The following is a 20,979-nucleotide window of genomic DNA, read 5'->3' as shown; positions in this document are numbered from 1 at the left end:
AAAAAGAAATAACAAGTGTTGGTGAGGATGTGGAGAAAAGGGAACCCTTGGGCACGGCTGGTGGGAACATAAATTGGGGCAGCTGCTATGGAAAACAGCATGGAGGTTCCTCAAAAAATCAAAAATAGAACTACCATACAATCCAGCAATTCCATTTCTGGGTATTTATCAAAATAAAACAACACTAATTCAAAATGATATATGTACCCCCATGTTCACTGTGGCATTATTTACAATAGCCAAGACATGGAAACAACCTAAATGTCCACTGATGGATGAATGGATTTTTTAAAATGTGGTATATATATATATACCATAGAATATTATTCAGTCATGAAAAAGAATGAAATCTTGCCATTTGAAACAACATGGATAGACCTTGAGGGCATTATGCTAAGTTAAATAAGGCAGAAAAAGATAATTACTTATGATCTCACTTATATGTGGAATCTAAAAGTGCCAAAAACCAACCAAACAAAAAAACCCCAAGCTTATGGATATAGAGAACATATTGGTGGTTGCCAGAGGTGGCGGTTGGGGTGTGTGTGAAACAGATGACGGGTCAAAAGGTACAAATTTCCAGTTATAAAATTAATATTCATGGGGTTATAATGTACAGCATGGTGACTATAGTTAATAATACTGTATTACATACTTGAAAGTAGCTAGGAGAGTGGATCTTGAAAGTTCTCATCACAAGAAAAAATTTTTTTTGTAACTATGTATGGTGATGGATGTTAATTAGACTGATCATTTCACAACATATCCAAATCACATCATTATGGTAAACATGAAACTAATAATGCCATGTCACTTATATCTCAATTTAAAAAATTAAAAGATATTATGGGATTATATTGAATCATGTGTGTCAAACTTTTCAAAAGTGTGAAGCACTATAGAATCTAAAGAATCTTTCACTCAATTAAAAAAATTTGAAGATTTTTTTTTTTTTAAAAACCAGAAAAGTAAGGAGTCCAGAGGCGTCTTATGAGTACACGACAAAGCTTGTATACTAAGATTGCTCTGCCTTACTCCACAGGACTAAGTGGGAAAAGGCCACTGTTTTCCATGCAATTCCAGCAAACCTAATTATTCAGCATCCTAGCCCTTAGCTGGCACTGTTCAGAGAGAGAAGGGGCAGCCGAAAGAGTGACAACCAGAGTAGAGTCAGAGAAGGAAGGAAGCAAACCCCAAAGCACAACAGTTCAAGGAACTTCTCAGAGAAGCAAACAGCCTCTTGACACTTCCAGGGTTTGTGAATATAACACAGGACAGTGATTATCTATAACAATGATGCATTGAGTATCTGCTGTAACCCAGTACTGTTCTAGATGCTCTTCTCAGTAGTCTATATCTTCTGTTTTAAAGGTAGGAAAATGGATGAACACTTGAGATTTTCAGTGAAAATGATTAAAATATATAAATCTCATTTCCTAACTTTTTGCTCCTTAAAGATTTGAATTTTTTGTTCCCTTGGATGAAGTAAAGAAGAGGTCACTAGACGTCGCAGTGAAAAACAGTAGGCCACTTGGCTCACACAGAAGGAAGGAGCTAGGAAAAGTAAGTACAAAAGGGACTTTTGGTATTCTTTCCCTCCTGGTAGCTAACTGGAGTTCACTGGTGGAACACACCCTTGCAGAAATTCTGATGGGATCATCTGGCTTTTACCAGAACTGACTTCAAGGAAGGTATAGCCTCACTGGGAGGCTTTTTGTTTTGTGTCTTTTTAAAAAATACTCTTGAAACTGAAGTATATAAATTAAGATAATAAACCCTATTTTAATAAACTTGAATATCCAAGTTCATCACTACACAAGTATTTGAACTTCTACTATGGTATTAAGTATTGTTTTGATAAATACAGCATTGTGTGAAGCTTGGATCTCATTATGTCAAGATTTTTGTGGTGAATGGGATTTTACTTAAAGTTAGAAGTAAAGGAAATATAATCCTCAGGAAGATGCCAAGGAGAGACAAAAAAGAATGATATTTGTATACTCTGTAGTTGTTGTATTTTAATAAACACCTCTTATACTCATTTTTAAAAGCCCACTTCTGTGAAGTACGTGATGATATCCCCATTTTTACTACTGAGGAAACTATGGTGTCTTGCTTAAAATTCTGGATCAGTTCATGAGTAAAGGCAAGCTGTTCTAACACATTCATAAATAAATTTCTGAGGTACAACTGCAAACAGCAATTCACCTTTTCCCAGGACACTGAGGTCAGTGTCAGTACTGTCCTTCTGGAAAGGTTCCATATTGAAAGCCAAAGGAAAAAGAGCTCCTGCTCAAAACTCAAGGAGGCCCTTTTTATGATCAATTTCATTTATCCCAATATGTTTCCATTTAATGCAGTTTTGGGGAAGGGAACTGATTATTTGTGTTTGTTTAGGTACTGATTGACTTATCAAAAGAAGATCTGAATAAGGGCTTCTCACAGTGGTAAGTGAGCCCTTTCATTTTATCACATTAAATCTGCTACTCAAGACATTGTCTCAGACAGCTGCCCATATTCTCTCTCCAAAGTTCTTCCCTTTTCAGTACATATCAGCTCCTTTGTTTATCAAGGAGACATTATCACCTTTACTTAAGGCTTTACTGCCTACAGATTTCACTTACCTAAAGGACCTCTGTAAGCTCTCGTCTTAACCCTGGCCAGCCAACTTACTGAGATGAGTTCTGCTGGTCCCACAGAGGCCCAGGTAGGGTAGATTAGGCCACCTGTCCTGATGTTGCCACAGAACACTCTCAATACTAACACAAGTCCAAACCCAACTATCTTACAGGTATGAGCTGACTCCAGATGGCCAGCCCAGAAGTTGATGATGAACAACATCTTTATTTTTTAAATGTGTACATATGTATATTTTGTAACTTAAATCAGAGCAGCCATTTAAAAAAATACATACATACATATATATACACACACACACACACACACACACACACACATTCTTGTGTGCAGTGTAACTGCATGACTGGATAGTATTAGGAAGAGGTAAACACATGTAGAAGCAAGAACTACTCTTTCTTGATTGGATTTAATTGTTTAAATCCATAAACAAGCGGCATATTTGTGCCTAACAAATTATCAGAACCTCAGTGGTGAATTTTCACTGACTTAGGACTCGCGTGAATGTATGCACCAAAAGGGTCCTGTCTCAGACACAGAGGGTGAGGGAGGTCTGTTTGTGGAGCAGCTATCAGTATTCCTGGGCAGTGACTGACCAAGGGAGGAGGCTTCCTTTATGGGACTAAAAAGTGATCCACCAAAAAGTGCCAAGAGCTAACTCTACCTAAGCCCTGCTGGCTGCCACCTCTGGTACTTCTCTGCCTGGAGGTTCGTTCATGTATCTGATTTGGAACTAAAATGTACTTTCCTGATGGCAACAATGTTAGTGATAGTACTCCAGTGTGGGATGGCCTGGGACCAAACTCTAGCATTTGGCATTATTTCCATAGGAAAATGCAAGGAGAGTTTCAAACCCAGGTCTACGTCTGCACTCCCATAGAGCACTGGAGGCTGCTGCCGAGTGTCAGTGCCAGAGAACAAGGGGCTTTCTGTATCTCTCTCAGATAGGTTTGGGAATTCTGCTCCACTCTTCTAAGAGAGGGCTGGTTCACCTAAACAACATGTTAAAAGCAAAATATGTAAATTGTATATTTAAACAAGTGCCTCTTTTGCATTTCAGACTTTATAAAACCACATATTCTTGTCCTTTCTCACACTCCTAGAGCTGTTGTCGAGTCACATCCTCTTTTCACTTATCTACTCAGGCAGTACCCCCTGCCATCAGTTTCCTCTCCCTACCACTGCCTTCACTGCCACTTTTCGGAAGAATGGTAACATCTTAAAACAAAGTTTTTGTCATGTTACTCTCACTTATAAATTATCATTTCCTGCTTTCTACAAAATTCAAGCCCACTCCTTGTGTTTCAGACCTAACATAATCAGGTCTCCAGTTTTCTGCTACTTTATTCATGTGCAGATGCTCTGTTCCAGAATAGTCCAAATATATCCTGCCTGCTAATCCTACTCACCTCTTAGAGGCCTATGTCAAACCCACCTCCTCCGTTAAGCCACCCCACACTGAAAGGGCCTCTCCCCCCACCTAGGGCAGCAGTCCCCAACCTTTTTGGCACCAGGGACCGGTTTCATGGAAGATAATTTTTCCACAGACTGGGGCGGGGAAGGGGGTGGTTTCAGGATGATTCAAGAGCATTACATTTATTGTGCACTTTATTTCTATTATTATTACACTGTAATATATAATGAAATAATTATACAACTCACCATAATGCAGCATCAGTGGGGCCCTGAGCTTGTTTTCACTTGCCACTCACTGATAGGGATTTTTTTGTTGTTGTTGTTGCAAATGTCAGGTTTATTGTATTCATATTTCTAAATGGATGTTTTTAGACCTTGACAAAAATAGAAAGGGTTGGTTTACATTTAATGCTCTACTTTAAAAAGAAATAGCAGAAGCACAAATCAGATTGCAGTGGGGTGGAGAATGAATCATAGCTTTACAAAAATAGGAGAGACTACTCTTATCCTGGCCAAGTATTTAAAAACTCAGTCATTGGTTAGCAGCAGTCCTTAACATTTTTATACCCTCCTCATTATAATTTCCTCAAGTTGTAGAAGAAGCTAAGGGTCACTTTGAAGATATTTCTCACAACAGGCAATTCATAGAAGAGAAATCTGAATGCGGGCTACACATGAAAAGATGCCTTGACTGCACTAAGTAATCAGAGAAACGTACATCTAAACAATAGTGAATTACCATTTTATACCCAACTGATAGGGTTTTGATATGAGTCTGAAAGCAACTGATTTATTATGGTCTCTGTGCAGTCAAACCTCTCTGCTAATGATAATCTGTATTTGCAGCCGCTCCCCAGCACTAGCATCACCACCTCAGCTCCACCTCAGATCATCAGGCATTAGGTTCTCATAAGAAGCGAGCAACCTAGATCACTGGCATGCGCGGTTCACAGTAAGGTTCGCGCTCCTATGAGAATCTAATGCCACTGCTGATCTGACAGGAGGCAGAGCTCAGGCGGTAATGCGAGCAATGAGGAGAGGCTGTGAATACAGATGAAGCTTCGCTCCCTCACCTGCCGCTTACCTCCTGCTGTGAAGCCTGGTTCCTCACATGCCACGGACCAGTATCGGTCTGTGGCCCGGGGGCTGGGGACGCCTGACCTAGAGCATCTACTATCAACACTGTACATTTTTCATTTTAGCAAATCCCTGCCATGTAACATTTAATTTTTTAAAATGTTTATTAAATATCTACTAAGGTCATATGCTAAGCAACTACCTGTACTGTGTTTGGTATTTAATGTTTCTGTTTACTCTCCAATTGACCTAGAAGCTACTTGAATTGATTTTCGCCCCCATCATCCAAGGCTATGCTAAGTACATGGCCGACGTGTAATAAAATTTGTTTCTGCTGTTTTGAGTGACAAATTCTCATAATAAAATGGGACAATTGATGCCTGTCCTATCTACCTCACAGTGGCATTGTAATGTTCACTAAACAGACAAGTTCCTTGAAAATGATAAAGTGCCAGAGGAGTAGAAGGGAATGTATCATATATCACGTCCTGAATATTAGCAACCCTAAAACAACTACTGAGCAAGATGGCAGACAAAGCAGACAAGTGAAAACCTATCCTTCCTCTTCCAAACACATAGAAAACCTAGTTAAACCATGAACAACATTTATTTTAAACATGGTTGATGAAAAAGTAACACAGGTAAAGTTCTGGTGATGATCCAAAGAGAAAATCTACAGCAGGGTATAGGAGTTGAAGGGGGTGTTTTGAAGAGAACCAGAATTTTAGCACACACCAGAGAGAAGGCAAAGCTACTGTGTAAGGCACAGGAGCCTGAAAAGTTTTGTCATCAGAAAATGCCTTTGCTGCCAATGAGAACAAGGAGTTGGTTGTCAGCAGTGGGTGGAAACAATCACCTACTCTCTCCTACAGGACCACGGGGTCTGAAGTTACACACAACTGACTTGGTGTGGAAACCTCCACACCTGGAAACTAATGTGAGAATTGGTTTAGAACCTGGAACCATGTGAAGCCCTGACAGAGGCAACCACAAAACTAGCCCTTAGGGTTGTCATGACCACCTAGGGCACATGTTGGACCACTGCAGCAGATAATTCCCACTAAAGGGAAGCTCACAGGCAAAAATTATAAAAACAAAACCAATTTTAAAAATATGAAGCACATGGGAATACCACCTGAAAAATGGCCACTAGATGTATTTCAGCAAGAAGGAAAATGTAACATTAAGGCAGAAGTGGCATGTGGGAAACAACGGAGAGCAAAGAAATCTGTAAAATATGTTGGCAAACCTAAGTAAGTCTTAATTGTTTAAGAAATATAAACAAGTAATCAAGCAACCAAAAATGTTTGCAAAAACCGGGTTCAAAAAGCCAGTGGCACTGAAATGCTAGTACTGACATCTAAGAAGGACCATGAAGCTGGTTCAGAGGAATGTTAAAGTCCTTATTTAAGAAATTAAAGATAGTTTTCTATTTTAAAAATTAATTATAAGTATGTGTCAGTTACTAGTTCATTACCTTTCAGCTCCAAATCAACCCATCTTTGCCCTGCTTTGATACTAGAGACACCACAGCCTCCTCTCCTTTGCCAGGGGGCTTGAGGTTAGGCTTGCCAATTGAGGGCACTGGAGAGACACTGCAAGGCCAGAGTGAGAAGAAGGGGACTTTCTGTCTTCTACTGAGGTGCTTTTTTCCTAGCTGTGTGAGGGCTGTCCTCGGTTACCTAAGCACTGCCACAGTTTACTCTTGGCTCACGCCCTTGGGCTTTGCAAACGTAAATACAGCCTTCATGGTTCAGCACCATCCAGCACCCTCTGGCAAGTTTCTTTGCCACAAGTTGGTTGCCTGTTCCTATAGCAGCGAGACCTCTACTCAAAGGTTTAAATCTCAGCCTAGTGGGAAGGCAATTTTTAAGTTTCTAAGTTCCTTCCTTGTTCACTCTCCTTTATCCCTGGGGGGTAGTATCTGCTTTCTGAAGTCGCTACTGCATACCCCTTAGAGTCTTCTTTTCTCCCCTTTTAGTAGGTAACTACTGTTACTAGTTAGCCATTCTTGTTTTAAATTTTTCCTGTTAGGCTACCTGTGCAATGTAGTTTCTATCTCCTGACCTTGACTAAGTGTATATTAAAAATTTTAAGATAACCAGTAAAATAGAGTAACAATAGAAAAATCAACAGAGCTGAAATATAAAACTTCCAAATCAGTAGTGAAGAAGAAAAAAAATAAAGAGAAATTCAATACCCCCCCCAAAAATAGGAAAGAAAAAAGTAGCATAGAAAAATATGATAAATAGAAAATACAAAAGAAGATAGGCAAAGGACTTCTAAATATATTTGTAATCACAATAAACCCACTAGTAAAACCTGCAAGGGGGTCAAATTCCATGAAAATAAAAAGTACAGCTATATGCTATTTACAAGAGGTTCACTTCAAACACACAGAAGTGTTGAAAATAAAAGGATGAAAAAGATATACTCAAGGGTCGTTTAGATCTGTTTATAGTAATGGTAGCAAACATCATATTTAATGGTGAAACATTAAATGCTTTCCTTTTGAAATCTGGAATAAGCAAGGGCTGCTTCCTATCACCACTTCTACTCAGCCCTGTATTGTGGCATATGTAGTTGGGCAAGAAAAAACAGGTATATCTGACCAAAACTGTTGTTATATACAGATGATATGATCATGAGCATAAAAATCCAAAATAATCTAAAGATATACTGCTAGAGTTAATCAGAGAGTTTCTAGCAAGGTTGCCAACTGCAAAGTTAATATTTAAAAATCAATTTTAGTTCTCTGTTCCTGAAATAGTTGGAAAATGAAATTTTAAAAAGATAATTTATAAATGTATAAAAGATCAAATACTATGAATACATCCAACAATAATCCCTACAGGAAAATTATGAAACTTTATTAGAAATGTTAAAGTGAATCTAACCAGATGGAGAGCTATGCTGTATTTGGAGTTTGAAGACCCAACATTACAGATGCTGATTTTCCCCACTGATCCTATGTTTAATGAAAAAAAAATCTCAATATGTAGTGTGTGTGCGTGTGTGTGTGTAACTTGATAATCAGATTCAATACACATGGAAACACAAAGGGTGGGAAGCCTTCAACTGGATACCAAAGTTTATTTTAAAGTTAAAATAATGAAAACAGTGGGGTACTAGTGCAGGGAGAGACAACTGGACCAAAAGAATAGAAAAGAGAGTCCAGTAACAGACCCATTCACACACAGATATTCAATTCATGACAGACGTAGCACTATGAGCAGAGGGGCAATAAAATAGATTTTTCAATAAATGGTGCTGAGATAATTGGGTATCTATGACGGAAAATGTAAAATGGTCCTTTATTTACACCACATTAAAAAAATCAAACAACTCCAGGTATATTAGACTAAGTGTGAAAGGCAAAACTGTACAGCTATAATATAAGAGAATAACTTTACAACTTGTGACTAGAGAAAGATTTCATAAGACACTTAGAGCACTAACTATAAATCTCTACATCTTTAACTATACTCTCTATATTAAAATTAAGTTTGTCAGTTCATAAAAAGAAACTAGAGGAAAATGGAAAGAAGACATAGAATGGAAGAAGACATCTGCAACACATATAACTGTCAAATGGCTCATGTCCAGAATATATAAATAACTCTTAAAAGTCAATAGGAAAAGAAAGACTGTCCAATAGAAAAGTGAACCAAAGATACATACAAGCACTTCAAAAAATAAATACAAATGGCCAATAAACAAAGGAAAAGATGTTTTACTTCATTAGTAATCAGGAAAATAAACATTAAAACCACACTAAGAGCTCTATACACTATACTGGCAAAAATAAAAAATCTGACTTACCCAAAATTGGTCAAGATATGGAAAAGTGGGAACTCTCATACATTAATGGTGGGAGTATAAATTGGTACAACCACTTTGGAAAAGAGTTTGGCATTTTCTTCTAAAGTTGAAATATACATTCTCTATCAAAGTTGCACACTATACAACCCCAGAGGCTCCATTCACATGGTTAGATGTGTTTTACTCTAGGACCCAGCAATTTTACTTCTTGGATATTGCTTCTAGAAAACCTGCCACACAAGCGAACGAGGATGCACATACAAGAATGTTCACAGCAGTAGCTCACAACAGCCAAGAACTAGAAACAACCCAAATGCCAATCCCTAGTAGAACAGACAAATGGATTATGGAACATTCATAGAAGAATACTAGACACCAATGAAAACAAATGACCTGGACCTACACACAACAACATAGATGAATAGTACAAACATAATGTTGAACAAAAGAAGAATTAAAAAGAACATATACAATATGATTCCATTTTTATAAAGTTCAAAAACAGGCAAAACTAAACTATCCTGGTTTAGGCGTACACACAAAACTGGCAAAACTATTTTAAAAAAACAAGTAAGTGATTAACATAAGTCAGGCTAATGGGGGAAGGCACATATGGTATGTGGGGGAGGCCTTTTGGAGTGCTGGTGAATGTTCTGTTTCTTGATTGTTGCATGGGTGTTCACTTTATAATCATTCATTATACTTGACATTTATGGTTTTTACCATACTTAGCATATGTGTTATATTTTATAACACACAAAAAAGATTAGTGAAATAGGACTTCCCTGGTGGCGCAGTGGTTAAGAATCCTCCTGCCAATGCAGGGGACACGGGTTCGAGCCCTGGTCTGGGAGGATCCCACATGCCACGGAGCGACTAAGCCCGTGTGCCACAACTACTGAGCCTGCGCACCACAACTACTGAAGCCCGTGCACCTACAGCTTGTGCTCCACAACGAGAGGAGCCACTGCAATGAGAAGCCTGCGCACCACAACGAAGAGTAGCCCCTGCTGGCTGCAACTAGAGAAAGCCTGTGTGCAGCAACAAAGACCCAACGCAGCCAAAAATAAAATAAATAAATTTTTTAAAAAAATTAGTGAAATAAATGAAAAAGAAAAGAAGGAAAAGAAATTTCTGGCAACTATTAATTAAAAGGACAAAATTGCTTTCAAGGTAAAAAGCACAGGTAGTGATCAAGAGAGATACTAATCAAGAAGATATTATCAACTATGAATTTATAAGTACTTATAAAATAGGCCCAAAATATAGAAAACAAAATTTGACAAGTCCAGAGATTTCAGTATCTCTCGTAAACTAACAAACCAGACAGACAAAAAAACTGATAGAAATGAAGTAGATCTAAACAACATATTAATAGCACAATATATACATATATGTAAGTATATGTATATATATGTATATATTAAAGATTGGACTTTTTAAAGCACATGTGGAATATGTGGAAATTCATCACAATAAAGTCACAAAGAAAGTCTCAATGAATTCCAAAGATTCAGTACCAAAAAGACCATGTACTCTGACTACAATGCAATACAATTAGAAAAAAAATAATAAAAAGACAACATAAGAAACCCTACATGTTTTCAGATAATACACTTACACTTCCACTTTTAACCAGGACAGAGTAGCAGAAAGAAAATTTACACTTCCACCTGTACCAACCAAACCAAAACCAAAACCAAAAAATACGAAACAATAGTTTTCAAGACAATGGATATCAGGTTTATGTTCATACAAAGACCTGAAGATGAATGTTCATAGTGGTTTTATTTGTAGTAGTCAAAAACTGGAAATAACCTACATTTCCATCAAAAGGTGAACGGATAGACAAATTTTGGTGTATTCATACAATGGAATACTACACACCAATTAAAAAGAATGGACTGTTAATAAATCCAACAACATTCACAATCACAAAATAATTATGCTGAGTGGAAGAAGCCAAACAAAAAAGAGAACATACTGTATGATTCCATTTATATAAAATCCCATCACATGCAAACTAGTCTATAGTGATGGAAAGCAGATCAGTTGTTGTCTAGGGATGGAGGTGGGGTTGGGGAGGGATCATGAAGGGCAAAGAAATAACTTTTGGAATGATGGGTATGTTCATTATTTTGATCATGGTAATGGTTTCACAGGTATATATGTATATCAGAATTTATCAAATTGTATACTTTAAATATGCACTATTTATTATATGTCAACTATACATCAATAAAATTGTAAAAAATCAAGAGCTAAACAATGGTTGCAGTACTTATATTTTAGATAATTAAAACTGGATAAAAGTACACCTGATAGAGAGGGCCTAATGTTCTTCCTACTAGCAGCACTGTCCCTTCTCAGTGGCCCTCCAAAAAACTCCTAGGCCTCTGAGGAGGAGTTTGAAAACCCCTGTTTTAAACTAAGAGTTAACCACAGGCTCTTAAACTAGCTGACAAAATTTAGATTAACATAATTTAAAAATTATATTTCTTCCATGCAAATCAAAACTATAATGAGGTACCACCTCACACCAGTCAGCATGGCAATAATTAAGAAGTCTACAAATAACAAATGCTGGAGAGGGTGTGGAGAAAAGGGAACCCTCCTACACCGTTGGTGGGAATGTAAATTGGTGCAGCCACTATGGAGAACACTACGGAGATTCCTTAAAAAACTAAAATTAGAGTTGCCATACGATCCAGCAATCCCACTCCTAGGCATATATACAGAGAAAATGATAATTCGAAGAGATACATGCACCCCAATGTTCATAGCGGCACTATCTACAATAGCCAAGACATGGAAGCAACCTAAACGTCCACTGACAGATGAATGGGTAAAGAAGATGTTATACACACACACACACACACACACACACACACTGGAATACTACTCAGCCATAAAAAAGAATGAAATAATGCCATTTGCAGCAACATGGATAGACTTAGAGATTATCATATTAAGTGAAGTAAGTCAGACAAAGATAAATATGATATCACTTACATGTGGAATCTAAAATATGACACAAATGAACTTATTAATGAACAGACTCATAGACATAGAAAACAAACTTATGGTTACCAGAGGGGAAAGGGGGTGGGGGAGGGATAAATTAAGAGTTTGGGATTAGCAGATACAAACTACTATATATAAAATAGATAAACAACAAGGTCTTACTGTATAGCACATGGAACTATATTCAATGTCATATAATAAACCATAATGTAAAAGAATATGAAAAAGAATATGTGTGTGTATATATATATGTGTGTGTATATATATATCTATGTCTGTATCTATATCTATATCTATAACTGAATCATTTTGCTGTACACCAGAAACTAATACAACATTGTAAACTAACTATACTTGAACTTAAAAAACTGTATTTCTTCCTTTCAAAAATTGTTGGATTTCCAAACTGGGTCATAACAATTTCTTGGAGTATTCTAATCAACTAAGAGCATTTACATTACTGAATATCCAAATACTTTTTCTACCCAACCCTCGAAGACACAGGTTCTTTCACAAATTGTGGGCTAGTATTTAGAAATGTAATTGTAGGCAAACAAAACAAAGAATTTTAAATCTAGAAAAAACCTAAGATATTATCTTAAGTGTAATCCCTAAGGTCACCACACTAAGGATCTGGGTGCTTATCTTTTGACATTTACTCTCTGCATTCCACTATGCTGCTTCCTGGAAATTCTTTACAATATTCTACATGGCAATGGACAAGAATAACTGAGAAGTCTTCCTAGGTCCATTACTTATAAAAGTGGGGGTAGGGGGTGAGGGAGCGGCAGTAACCAAAAGTGGCCCGTACTCACGGATGTGAAGCCGAACACCTGTCCTTTAAGAAAATCAGAATGAATATGGAGAACAGAGAATTAGTAGAAAGCATCAAGAAAGCTACTCTTATGTAAAACGCAGCAAGGGTGAACCAGGAAGGGTGCCCAAGGAAGGCTCAGCCTAGTAAGAGAATATGACTCATTATTTGTGAGGAATACAAGTAAGTCACTGAGAACACTTACGTTTGGAAATTCTTAACAAAAATTTTATTTAAGATTTCATGCCCTTATAAAAGGTACATCACATCAAGATAGCAAAAAGGACACTTTTTTATGAGAGGCTCACATCTACTCATCTATGTTACCTCATAATTCATTTCCCACCCTAACACGATAAAACTCTTTTTCCTTCTTCCTTTTGTTCCTTCTGCTCTGAAAGGGCAAGTGTCACGAGGGATATCTTAATAGAATGTGCCATTTCCTTGCCAGGAAAGCAACAGCTTCCTGCTGGCTGGACTAAAGAGAGCCACTGGCATTCCTTGTTCCCAGGCCAAAAAACTCTGAACTTAAATGCAACCTTTCTATTACTTGCACTTTCTCTCCCTGAGTTTCTCTCTTACACACTGTACTTTAAAACAGTCTTACATTTTAAGCACTCAAGAATTGCTTAAGAAATGATTAAAGGATCTAAAGTTAATTTAGTAATTAAACTTAGCAATGTTTTCTGTAAAAGAATCTCAAAGTTAATAAAAATTATATGGATGGAGAACGACTCAACAGAAAGAAGGGGGTGAATTCTGAGAGTATATACATTTTATAACCCTTGTCTCAGAGTAAGATCAATCCTACAAAATATTTAGAATGTTAAGAATGCAATTTACACAGTAAAAATGATTTGTTTTCAGTGTGAAAGTATTTTTAATTTCCTTACTGCAGGTACAATGGCATCCAAGTCATCAATTTCTGTAACAGAAAAACAAAAATAATAAAAGAATAGCTTTATCCACTGTTAGGCTCAGATGAAATGAGAATCTCTATGCAAAGGCAAACCTCAGACACAAAGGCAACATCACTAGTGCTTTCATGCACATGAAACTTTTCTCCAATAGTGGTGATGAGTGTATCACTGATTCAGACACAGATGCTTCACAGGGCAAAAAAAAAGGGTAACAGCTACCACATACCTACAAAAGCATCCTCTGACTCTGATATTAATCTCATTAGCAGTATGCTCTTATTAACAGATCCTACTAGTGACATTTATGATATTATGTTACTGCCTCTTTAACTACATGGGTGAGCCTACATGGTGAAATCCCCAGTAGAGGCACTCTCTCTCATGGGCCCCCATCTAGGGACTTAGGGATTTCTTCTGTTGGAACACAGTCCTGTCCTAATTTTATGATAAAGATTTCTCATTAGTAGGATGGCTCTTAGGTCTACCTTTTAGGATGAAGCCTATCTACCTAATAAAAGGTGTGAGGTGTCTCAGAGTAAAATCTCAGATGCAATGTATTATAGAGCTTAGCCTGGTCCAGTCTACCAGATAGTTCAGGTTCTTCTCTGCCAGGTTCTTTCTGAGTTTGACTTCTCTTCCTAAGACTATCTTCTTCCAACCAACCTTAGTTAGAATTCACCATCTGGAAGCTCCTAGCCACTAAGGAAGGTCCTTTCTCTGATTATGTAGACTCCAGCCCTACTTAAGGTAAGCCCCAGTGGCAGGTTCTCTAAATTCTCACCACTTTTTTCTAGATTATTCTGCTAGGTCACTGTTCATAAACTCATTTCCTTTACATAAAACATGATTCCTTGGATTCCATCTCTCTCCCTCCATGTTTAGCTGGATTTTGATGGTTCTTCCTTTAGCCAAAACACATGACCCATGATGTTTAAGCTCCTGACTTCAGTCAGAATTCTTATCTGAATCCACTTATCAAAATATAGGAAAGGAAAAAAATATCAGCAAATCTACAGCAGAGAATTTGGTTCACATCTTACATTGTGGTAAGGTACAAAGATCAAGTTATTCCCTGACCCGCATTCTAAAATCACACCTGTTGAATTGAAGCAAATGATCCCCCATGAACCATGCTGAGTATCATATCTGAGGGGAAGTTTCTATAGAAGGATTCTGAAATAAGTGTTGCTAGCACACCTATTAAAATGTTTATTGATGACACGAAACTCATTGTTTAAGTTAATTGCTACCCCAAAGCAAGTAAAATCATATTATTGCAGGAAACAAGGCTCTTTGAGATACAAGGCAACACATTTATACAATTCCACATCTCAAGTTAAACTTTCAAATTACACTTTCCCAAACAACAACAACAACAAAAAACAAAAACAAAAAAACACTTTCAATTTCAAATGAGCTATACGGAAAAAAAAAGAATTCATTAATAAATAAATCACTTTAACCTTTTTAAAAAAGTGATTTTTTGGCCATGCTGCGCAGCTTGCGGGATTTTAGTTCCCCCGCCAGGGATTGAACCTGCGCCCTCGGCAGTGAAAGCCCAGAGTCCTAATGACCACTGGACCACCAGGGAATTCCCTAAAAAGTGTTCTTAACAGTAAGATAAATTATTTTTATAGCCATATATAATCACACTTAAAGAGAATTGGGTCTCTATTTTGCCTATGATTCCTAAGCTAATTACATTTTTTTTCCCTTTAAGAGATGTTACTACTGACGAAGCCCTCAATCTGACCAAGAGTGTAAAATGTATCTCTTCCCTTCTACAGATTTATAAATTTATCTCCTTTCTACAGATGTTTACTTTATATTACTTCTCACCACCTGAGAAGGAAATTAATTTGTATATCTAAAAAACACAGTAAGTAGGAACTATCTTTAAAAAAAAGAGAGAGAAGAAAAAGAAGGAGAAGGAGGAAGAAGAAAAAAAAAAGACACCTTACAAGATCATAAATTCTAAGGACATTTCTCATTGCCAATGACAGAGTCAAGGTTACACTGGGCCTAGCCAGAGTAATGTCATTTCTCATTTTAAGGTCCTAAAACAAAGGCACCCCCAGCTCCTTAAAGGATATATGCTTCTCTGTTCTGCAGACAGATCCCAACCAACTTTAACTGCAAGTTAGAAGTTTGTTTCCAGAACTGTTAGTGGTTTGCAGACACTTTCTACCACTCTGGGTAAAAACACTAATACAGTGACTAAGGAGCACTGTTTCCTCAAACCCACTGACATCTTGAGACTCAAAATTTAACCACCGCCAACAAAGATCTTACCTAAGATTTCAAGTAGATCATTAGTAAATGCCTGAAATGCTGGGAAAAATTCCTCATGTTCTTCCAGTTTGTTGATAATGCTTTTAAAAAAAAATGCAGTTTACACTGAATTTCCAACTTGCATCTCATTGGACATAGAACATTTCAAAATGGAAAGAAATTGTCCTGCTAATTTAAATATAAGTTTAATGATCATTTACTGCAATCCGTCCTTTTTCAGCTCTTTGTTCATCTAGTAACACTTTTCTAAAAAAAAAATCTATTTTCAGTGTAATCATCTGTTCTAAAGTTAAATCTATATAACATTCCTAATATAGGAACTTTCTATTTAGCTTGAGGATTCTTAAGAGACCATGCTTTTATAACATTTTCTAAAAAGAATTGGCTTTTATATCCTGTATTCTATTAAACATTAAGAATAAGTATCAGTAATCAGTAAAACTGCGGGAAGGAGAAAAAGACCAATAGTGAGACATACATTCCTTTTAAAAGCATCAAGTATCAGAAAACTCAAGTGTCAGGTAAGGGTTCTTCTTGGAAAACTTGCAGAACATATGTAGCTATAAAATCTGGGGAAGGAGGGAGGAAGAGTATATCTATAACATTTCAATATTTTAAAAAAACATTAGGTTTTATGTCGGAGATGCCTAGCTTTTTAAAAAAATCCTTAACACCTTCTTATCAAACAATACACATACTCTTAGTGATTATTTAGTGATCAGTGACTGATGGTAATGTACTAAAAACTGGACTTATATATTCTGAATTCACATGAAGTTGCTAATAAAGTTTGAATTTCTCCATATATAATTTGGGAACAAGCTTATAGCAATAATGCTGGAGTCCTGACCCACCCTATGTAAACCTATAGGCCCTAGAGTCTACTTTTATCTTGAAAACACTTGACATTCTCTCCATCTCTAAGGTGTGAGATTATTTTAGATTGTCAAGTTATTTTAAAAAATGCTATTCCAAACAGGAAAGGTAAATAACTTATGAAGTTTTGAAAGTCTTTAATTTTACCACTCCAAACATTCTGGATGATACTTTGTAACCTTTTCAAAATAAATACCTTTGGAGGTCTTCAGGTCCCAATACCTGCATAACCTGTTCATTCACATCTTCATTAACCAGCCTACACAATTTTCCAACTGTGCTCACCAGCACACACAATGAGGATGAACTATCTGCAAAAGAGAAATAAAAGGATAGGATATTTTAAAAGAGTTTTCAAAATCATTAAATCAAACACTTTATGCTTCAGTTAGCCTTGATTTTTTAACTACTTTTTGTTGATTTATTAATAATAATTCTTAAATGGGGGGCCAAAAATGACAAAGGGTCATCACCTAGTTCTAAGAGTTCCTGGAGGTTTCTCACAGCATTGTTCACTTCTCCAAGCCTAGTATAAACTTCATTCATTCGGGGATAGACTCCAGTTAAAGAAGGCACATCAAATAATTTTTGGAAGTGAGAAACAATAGCTCGCAAAATTTGAAAGTCTGGCATATTGCTGTCCTGCCCAAAAGAGAGGAAGAAAAAGAAAGATAGTTTACATCTTAGAATTATTCCAAATCTTTAATAAAAACTTTAAAAAGAGAAACAGAGTTCTAGTAGAATATCTATATCCATATCATTATTAGTTTCTAAGATAAAGAGTACATTAAAATGTGAACATTTATGTAAGTATTAGGTAGTATTACCTTTTCCTTATTTTCCACTTCTTCTAACATGGTATCTACTATAAACAACAGATCTTCAACTTTGACACCTTCATTTTCATCCTGCTTCTTTAAATTATGCCAAGGCACCAGTTCTGCAGATAGTATTTTCAAGGACTTATACAAATCCTTTACGAAAGAAACAACATGCTATTACTGATTTTTAAAGTTTTCATAATAATGCTAATAAAATATAATTATCCAAGCAGGTTTAATATATATATTAACGATCATTATTTTTTTAAAAATACCATTATCAGTTTAGAAAAAGTCTGTTAAATTAGTTTTCTCCAGGCCTTACATATATATATATTGATTATCTGGAATCTGGATGTTTAAAGTAATTATATGTTATTTATTAGTAGCATATGTTATTTAAGTAATTATTTTGAATTATTGATGAATAAAAAATATCTTGCCTTTGATTTTTTAAATAACAGATTTACTGAGATGTAATTCACATACCATAAAATTCATCCTCTTTAAATGTGCAATTCAGTAGTTTTGACTTATTTACAGAGATGTGCAATCATCACCATTATCCAACTCTAGAACATTTTCATCACTCCAAAAAGAAACCCTCCCTCCCTCCCACCCTCCCTATCCCACCCCTCTAGGTGGTCACAAAGCACTGAGCTGATCTCCCTGTGCTATGCGGTTGCTTGTATAACTGATTCACTTTGTTATAAAGCAGAAACTAACACACCATTGTAAAGCAATTATACTCCAATAAAGATGTTAAAAAAAAAAAAAAAGAAACCCTTGTACCCACTTACAGTCATTCCCCGTTCTCTCCTGCTCCCAGCCCTTGGGTAACTACTAATCTACTTTCTGTTTCTATGGATTTGCCTATTCTGAGCATTTCATTAAAAAAAATGGAATCATACAATAAGCGGCCTTTTGTGACAGGCTTCTTTCACTTAGGATATTTTCAAGATTCATCCATGTTATAGTATGTATCTCCAGGAAAGTTTTTAATTCGAAAGGATGCCTAAAGTAATTTGACTTGGTTTTCATGACAGCCTACTTAGTTTTCCTGGCCTAGATATGTTGTCCTAATCTATTTAAAACTGTGCACAAGAGGCCGGGCTCCTGGAAGTTTAGAAGTCTAAGACTGGTCAATCAATAAACAAATATTTACTGAGCATCTACTATGTGCATGGCACAGTGCTTGGCCCTTTAGAACAATGCCATCCAAAAGGAATGTAATGTGTGTCACAGTAATATTGTCTAGTAGCCACATTTAAAAAAGTAAAAAGAAATAGGTGACAATTTTAATAATATATTTAACCCAATATATCCAAAATATTATCATTTAACAGATAATCAATATTTTAACTATTTTTCTCCATAATAAGTTTTCTAAATCTGGTGTGTAATTTTATACTTGCAGCACATCTCAGTTGGGACTAGTCACATTTCAAGTGATCAAAAGCTACATGTGGCTTAGTGGTTATTGTATTAGACAGTGCAACTCTAGAATACAGAAAGAAATACAGGAAGTTCTTACTTTTCTCAACTTCTTATTTTAGTCCTCCACTTATTTAACACTCTCCAATTAGTACCCAGACCTCACATATTAATATCTTTAATTTTTCATTTGGTAAGAAGGCAGTTATCTATTTTAGCAATTCAAGGCAACACATTCAGTGCCAAATAAATGTATTAAACAGTAAGCGCCACCAGAATTTGAAAAAAAAGTCAGGAAGTCAGAGCATAACGATACTTTCATTAACCAACATTTTTCATCAGTAAGGTGCAATTATAAAGAAAAAGTCTATGGTAAAAGCACACCAAATATAAAACTTTGCTTGAGAATAAAAGTATATAAAGCCCATGGACTCCTACAGATTTTCAAAGCCTGTAAAGAATATTCAACCCCTTACCTTTAAGGAAGCCAGTTGATCTGCCCACATTTCTATTACAGGAACAAGATGCTCAAATCCACAATCTTGAACAAGATCTCTATTAAAATGTTGGGCTCCTCCTTTGCTCTGTTTATAAATTATTACTGGAGCTCTTGGATTGTGAATAATTGAATTGATGCTCCTTAATACCTTTAAAAAAGACAGTGTTTTTAGTTGAAATGTTTATCACAGTCCTATCAAAGTGATATATGTTAAAGGAGTGCTTTACATATCAATGTAACATCATTACCGAGTTAGAGATTCATTGGACGGGATTCACCAAAACAAGTGTCTTTCAAAGGACTGTACAGAACAAGTGAGTGAAAAATGCTGTGTTGTTTTTTTTCTTCCCATAGAAAGCTACAGGTCTCCTGAGAATTTGATTTCCGATGCTTATTAACAAACAGTTTTGTTGTTGCTGTTGTTTGGTTTAGTACATGCATTTCAATGTTTTGCTTCTATTATACTTAAACTCTACTTTGAATTCCATTTTAATGGAAAAAAATAATTAATTCCCCTTCATTAAATTATTAATGAGCACAGGAACATAGTCTTTCTTCTCCCTCTGCCTCACACCAAAGATTAAGGAGGGCAGCAGAACTCCTAAAAGAGATCAGGGAGCTGATATTAGCTGAGTGCCAGAAGGTCATAGCACAATTCCATTCCATGAGGGTGGCAGTGAAGCAACGGGGATTACATACATGTCTAGCAGTATGTATCATACCTTGTAGTAGACTGTTAGCAAAAATTACTGCAATTATTACTCTTCCCTATACCCTCTCCCCTTGGCAGTATGACACTGCAGGTTCTCCCATCAAGAGGTAGAGTATTTTCTACTCCTTGAATCTGGGGTAATCTTGGGCCTTGCTTTGGCATACAGAAAAGGAAGTCATGGTGTGCCAGCTTGAAGCCCAAGACTCAAGGGGCCTTGATTATTTCTGCTCTCTCCCATTGAGCTCTGCTGCCATGTGGACCAGCCCAGGCTAGATGGTGAATGATGAAAGACACATAACCGAGTCAACCCAATCACTCTAATACAACTCCAGAGCCACTTAGCTGACTTGTACCAGATTGCAGATGCATGAGGGAGCCCAGCTGCAATCAACAGAACTGCCCAGCTGTCCAAGCACCATAATATTAAAGGGGTGTTATTTTAAGTCACTAAGTTTTAGAAAGGTTTGTTACACAGCAAAAATAAACTGATACGTATATAAAGACAAAGATAGAATAGAGCAAGGAGAGGAGGCAGCAACAAGAGAAGCCTGCCCTTTTACATGGTGGTAAGAATATACACTGTGACCAAGTGGACACTCTGGAAGACAGTCAAGCTTTGCTTTCATGGAAAAAAA

At 36.5% G+C, this 20,979-nt stretch overlaps 2 protein-coding genes across 8 annotated transcripts in view; one reads left to right on the top strand and one right to left on the bottom strand.

Annotated features, from left to right (window-relative positions):
• ESYT3 (extended synaptotagmin 3) overlaps positions 1–4,444 on the top strand; it is a 48,967-nt gene extending 44,523 nt beyond the window's left edge. For all 3 annotated transcript variants that reach the window (XM_061194606.1, XM_061194605.1, XM_061194603.1), the window contains 3 exons: positions 1,458–1,563; positions 2,398–2,447; positions 2,792–4,444. In XM_061194606.1, the coding sequence (XP_061050589.1) occupies positions 1,458–1,563; positions 2,398–2,447; positions 2,792–2,828 (193 nt within the window). In that variant the 3' untranslated portion in view covers positions 2,829–4,444. The remainder of the gene's footprint in view (positions 1–1,457; positions 1,564–2,397; positions 2,448–2,791) is intronic.
• Positions 4,445–13,520: 9,076 nt separating this feature from the next.
• The window catches only part of CEP70 (centrosomal protein 70), an 84,571-nt gene continuing 77,112 nt past the window's right edge, over positions 13,521–20,979 (bottom strand). For 4 of the 5 annotated variants that reach the window (XM_061193642.1, XM_061193644.1, XM_061193643.1 and 1 more), the window contains 6 exons: positions 19,610–19,780; positions 17,706–17,852; positions 17,352–17,520; positions 17,075–17,189; positions 16,003–16,082; positions 13,521–13,715 (listed from right to left, as the gene is read on the bottom strand). In XM_061193642.1, coding sequence (XP_061049625.1) covers positions 13,654–13,715; positions 16,003–16,082; positions 17,075–17,189; positions 17,352–17,520; positions 17,706–17,852; positions 19,610–19,780 — 744 coding nt within the window. In that variant the 3' untranslated portion in view covers positions 13,521–13,653. The remainder of the gene's footprint in view (positions 13,716–16,002; positions 16,083–17,074; positions 17,190–17,351; positions 17,521–17,705; positions 17,853–19,609; positions 19,781–20,979) is intronic. The other variant, XM_061193645.1, reaches the window with a different exon arrangement.

The sequence above is a fragment of the Eubalaena glacialis genome, chromosome 6 (genome assembly GCF_028564815.1).
Source record: "Eubalaena glacialis isolate mEubGla1 chromosome 6, mEubGla1.1.hap2.+ XY, whole genome shotgun sequence".
Taxonomy (NCBI): Eukaryota; Metazoa; Chordata; class Mammalia; order Artiodactyla; family Balaenidae; genus Eubalaena; species Eubalaena glacialis.
The sequence above is the reverse complement of the archived record's forward strand: the minus strand, read 5'-3'. Positions and strand labels throughout refer to the sequence as shown.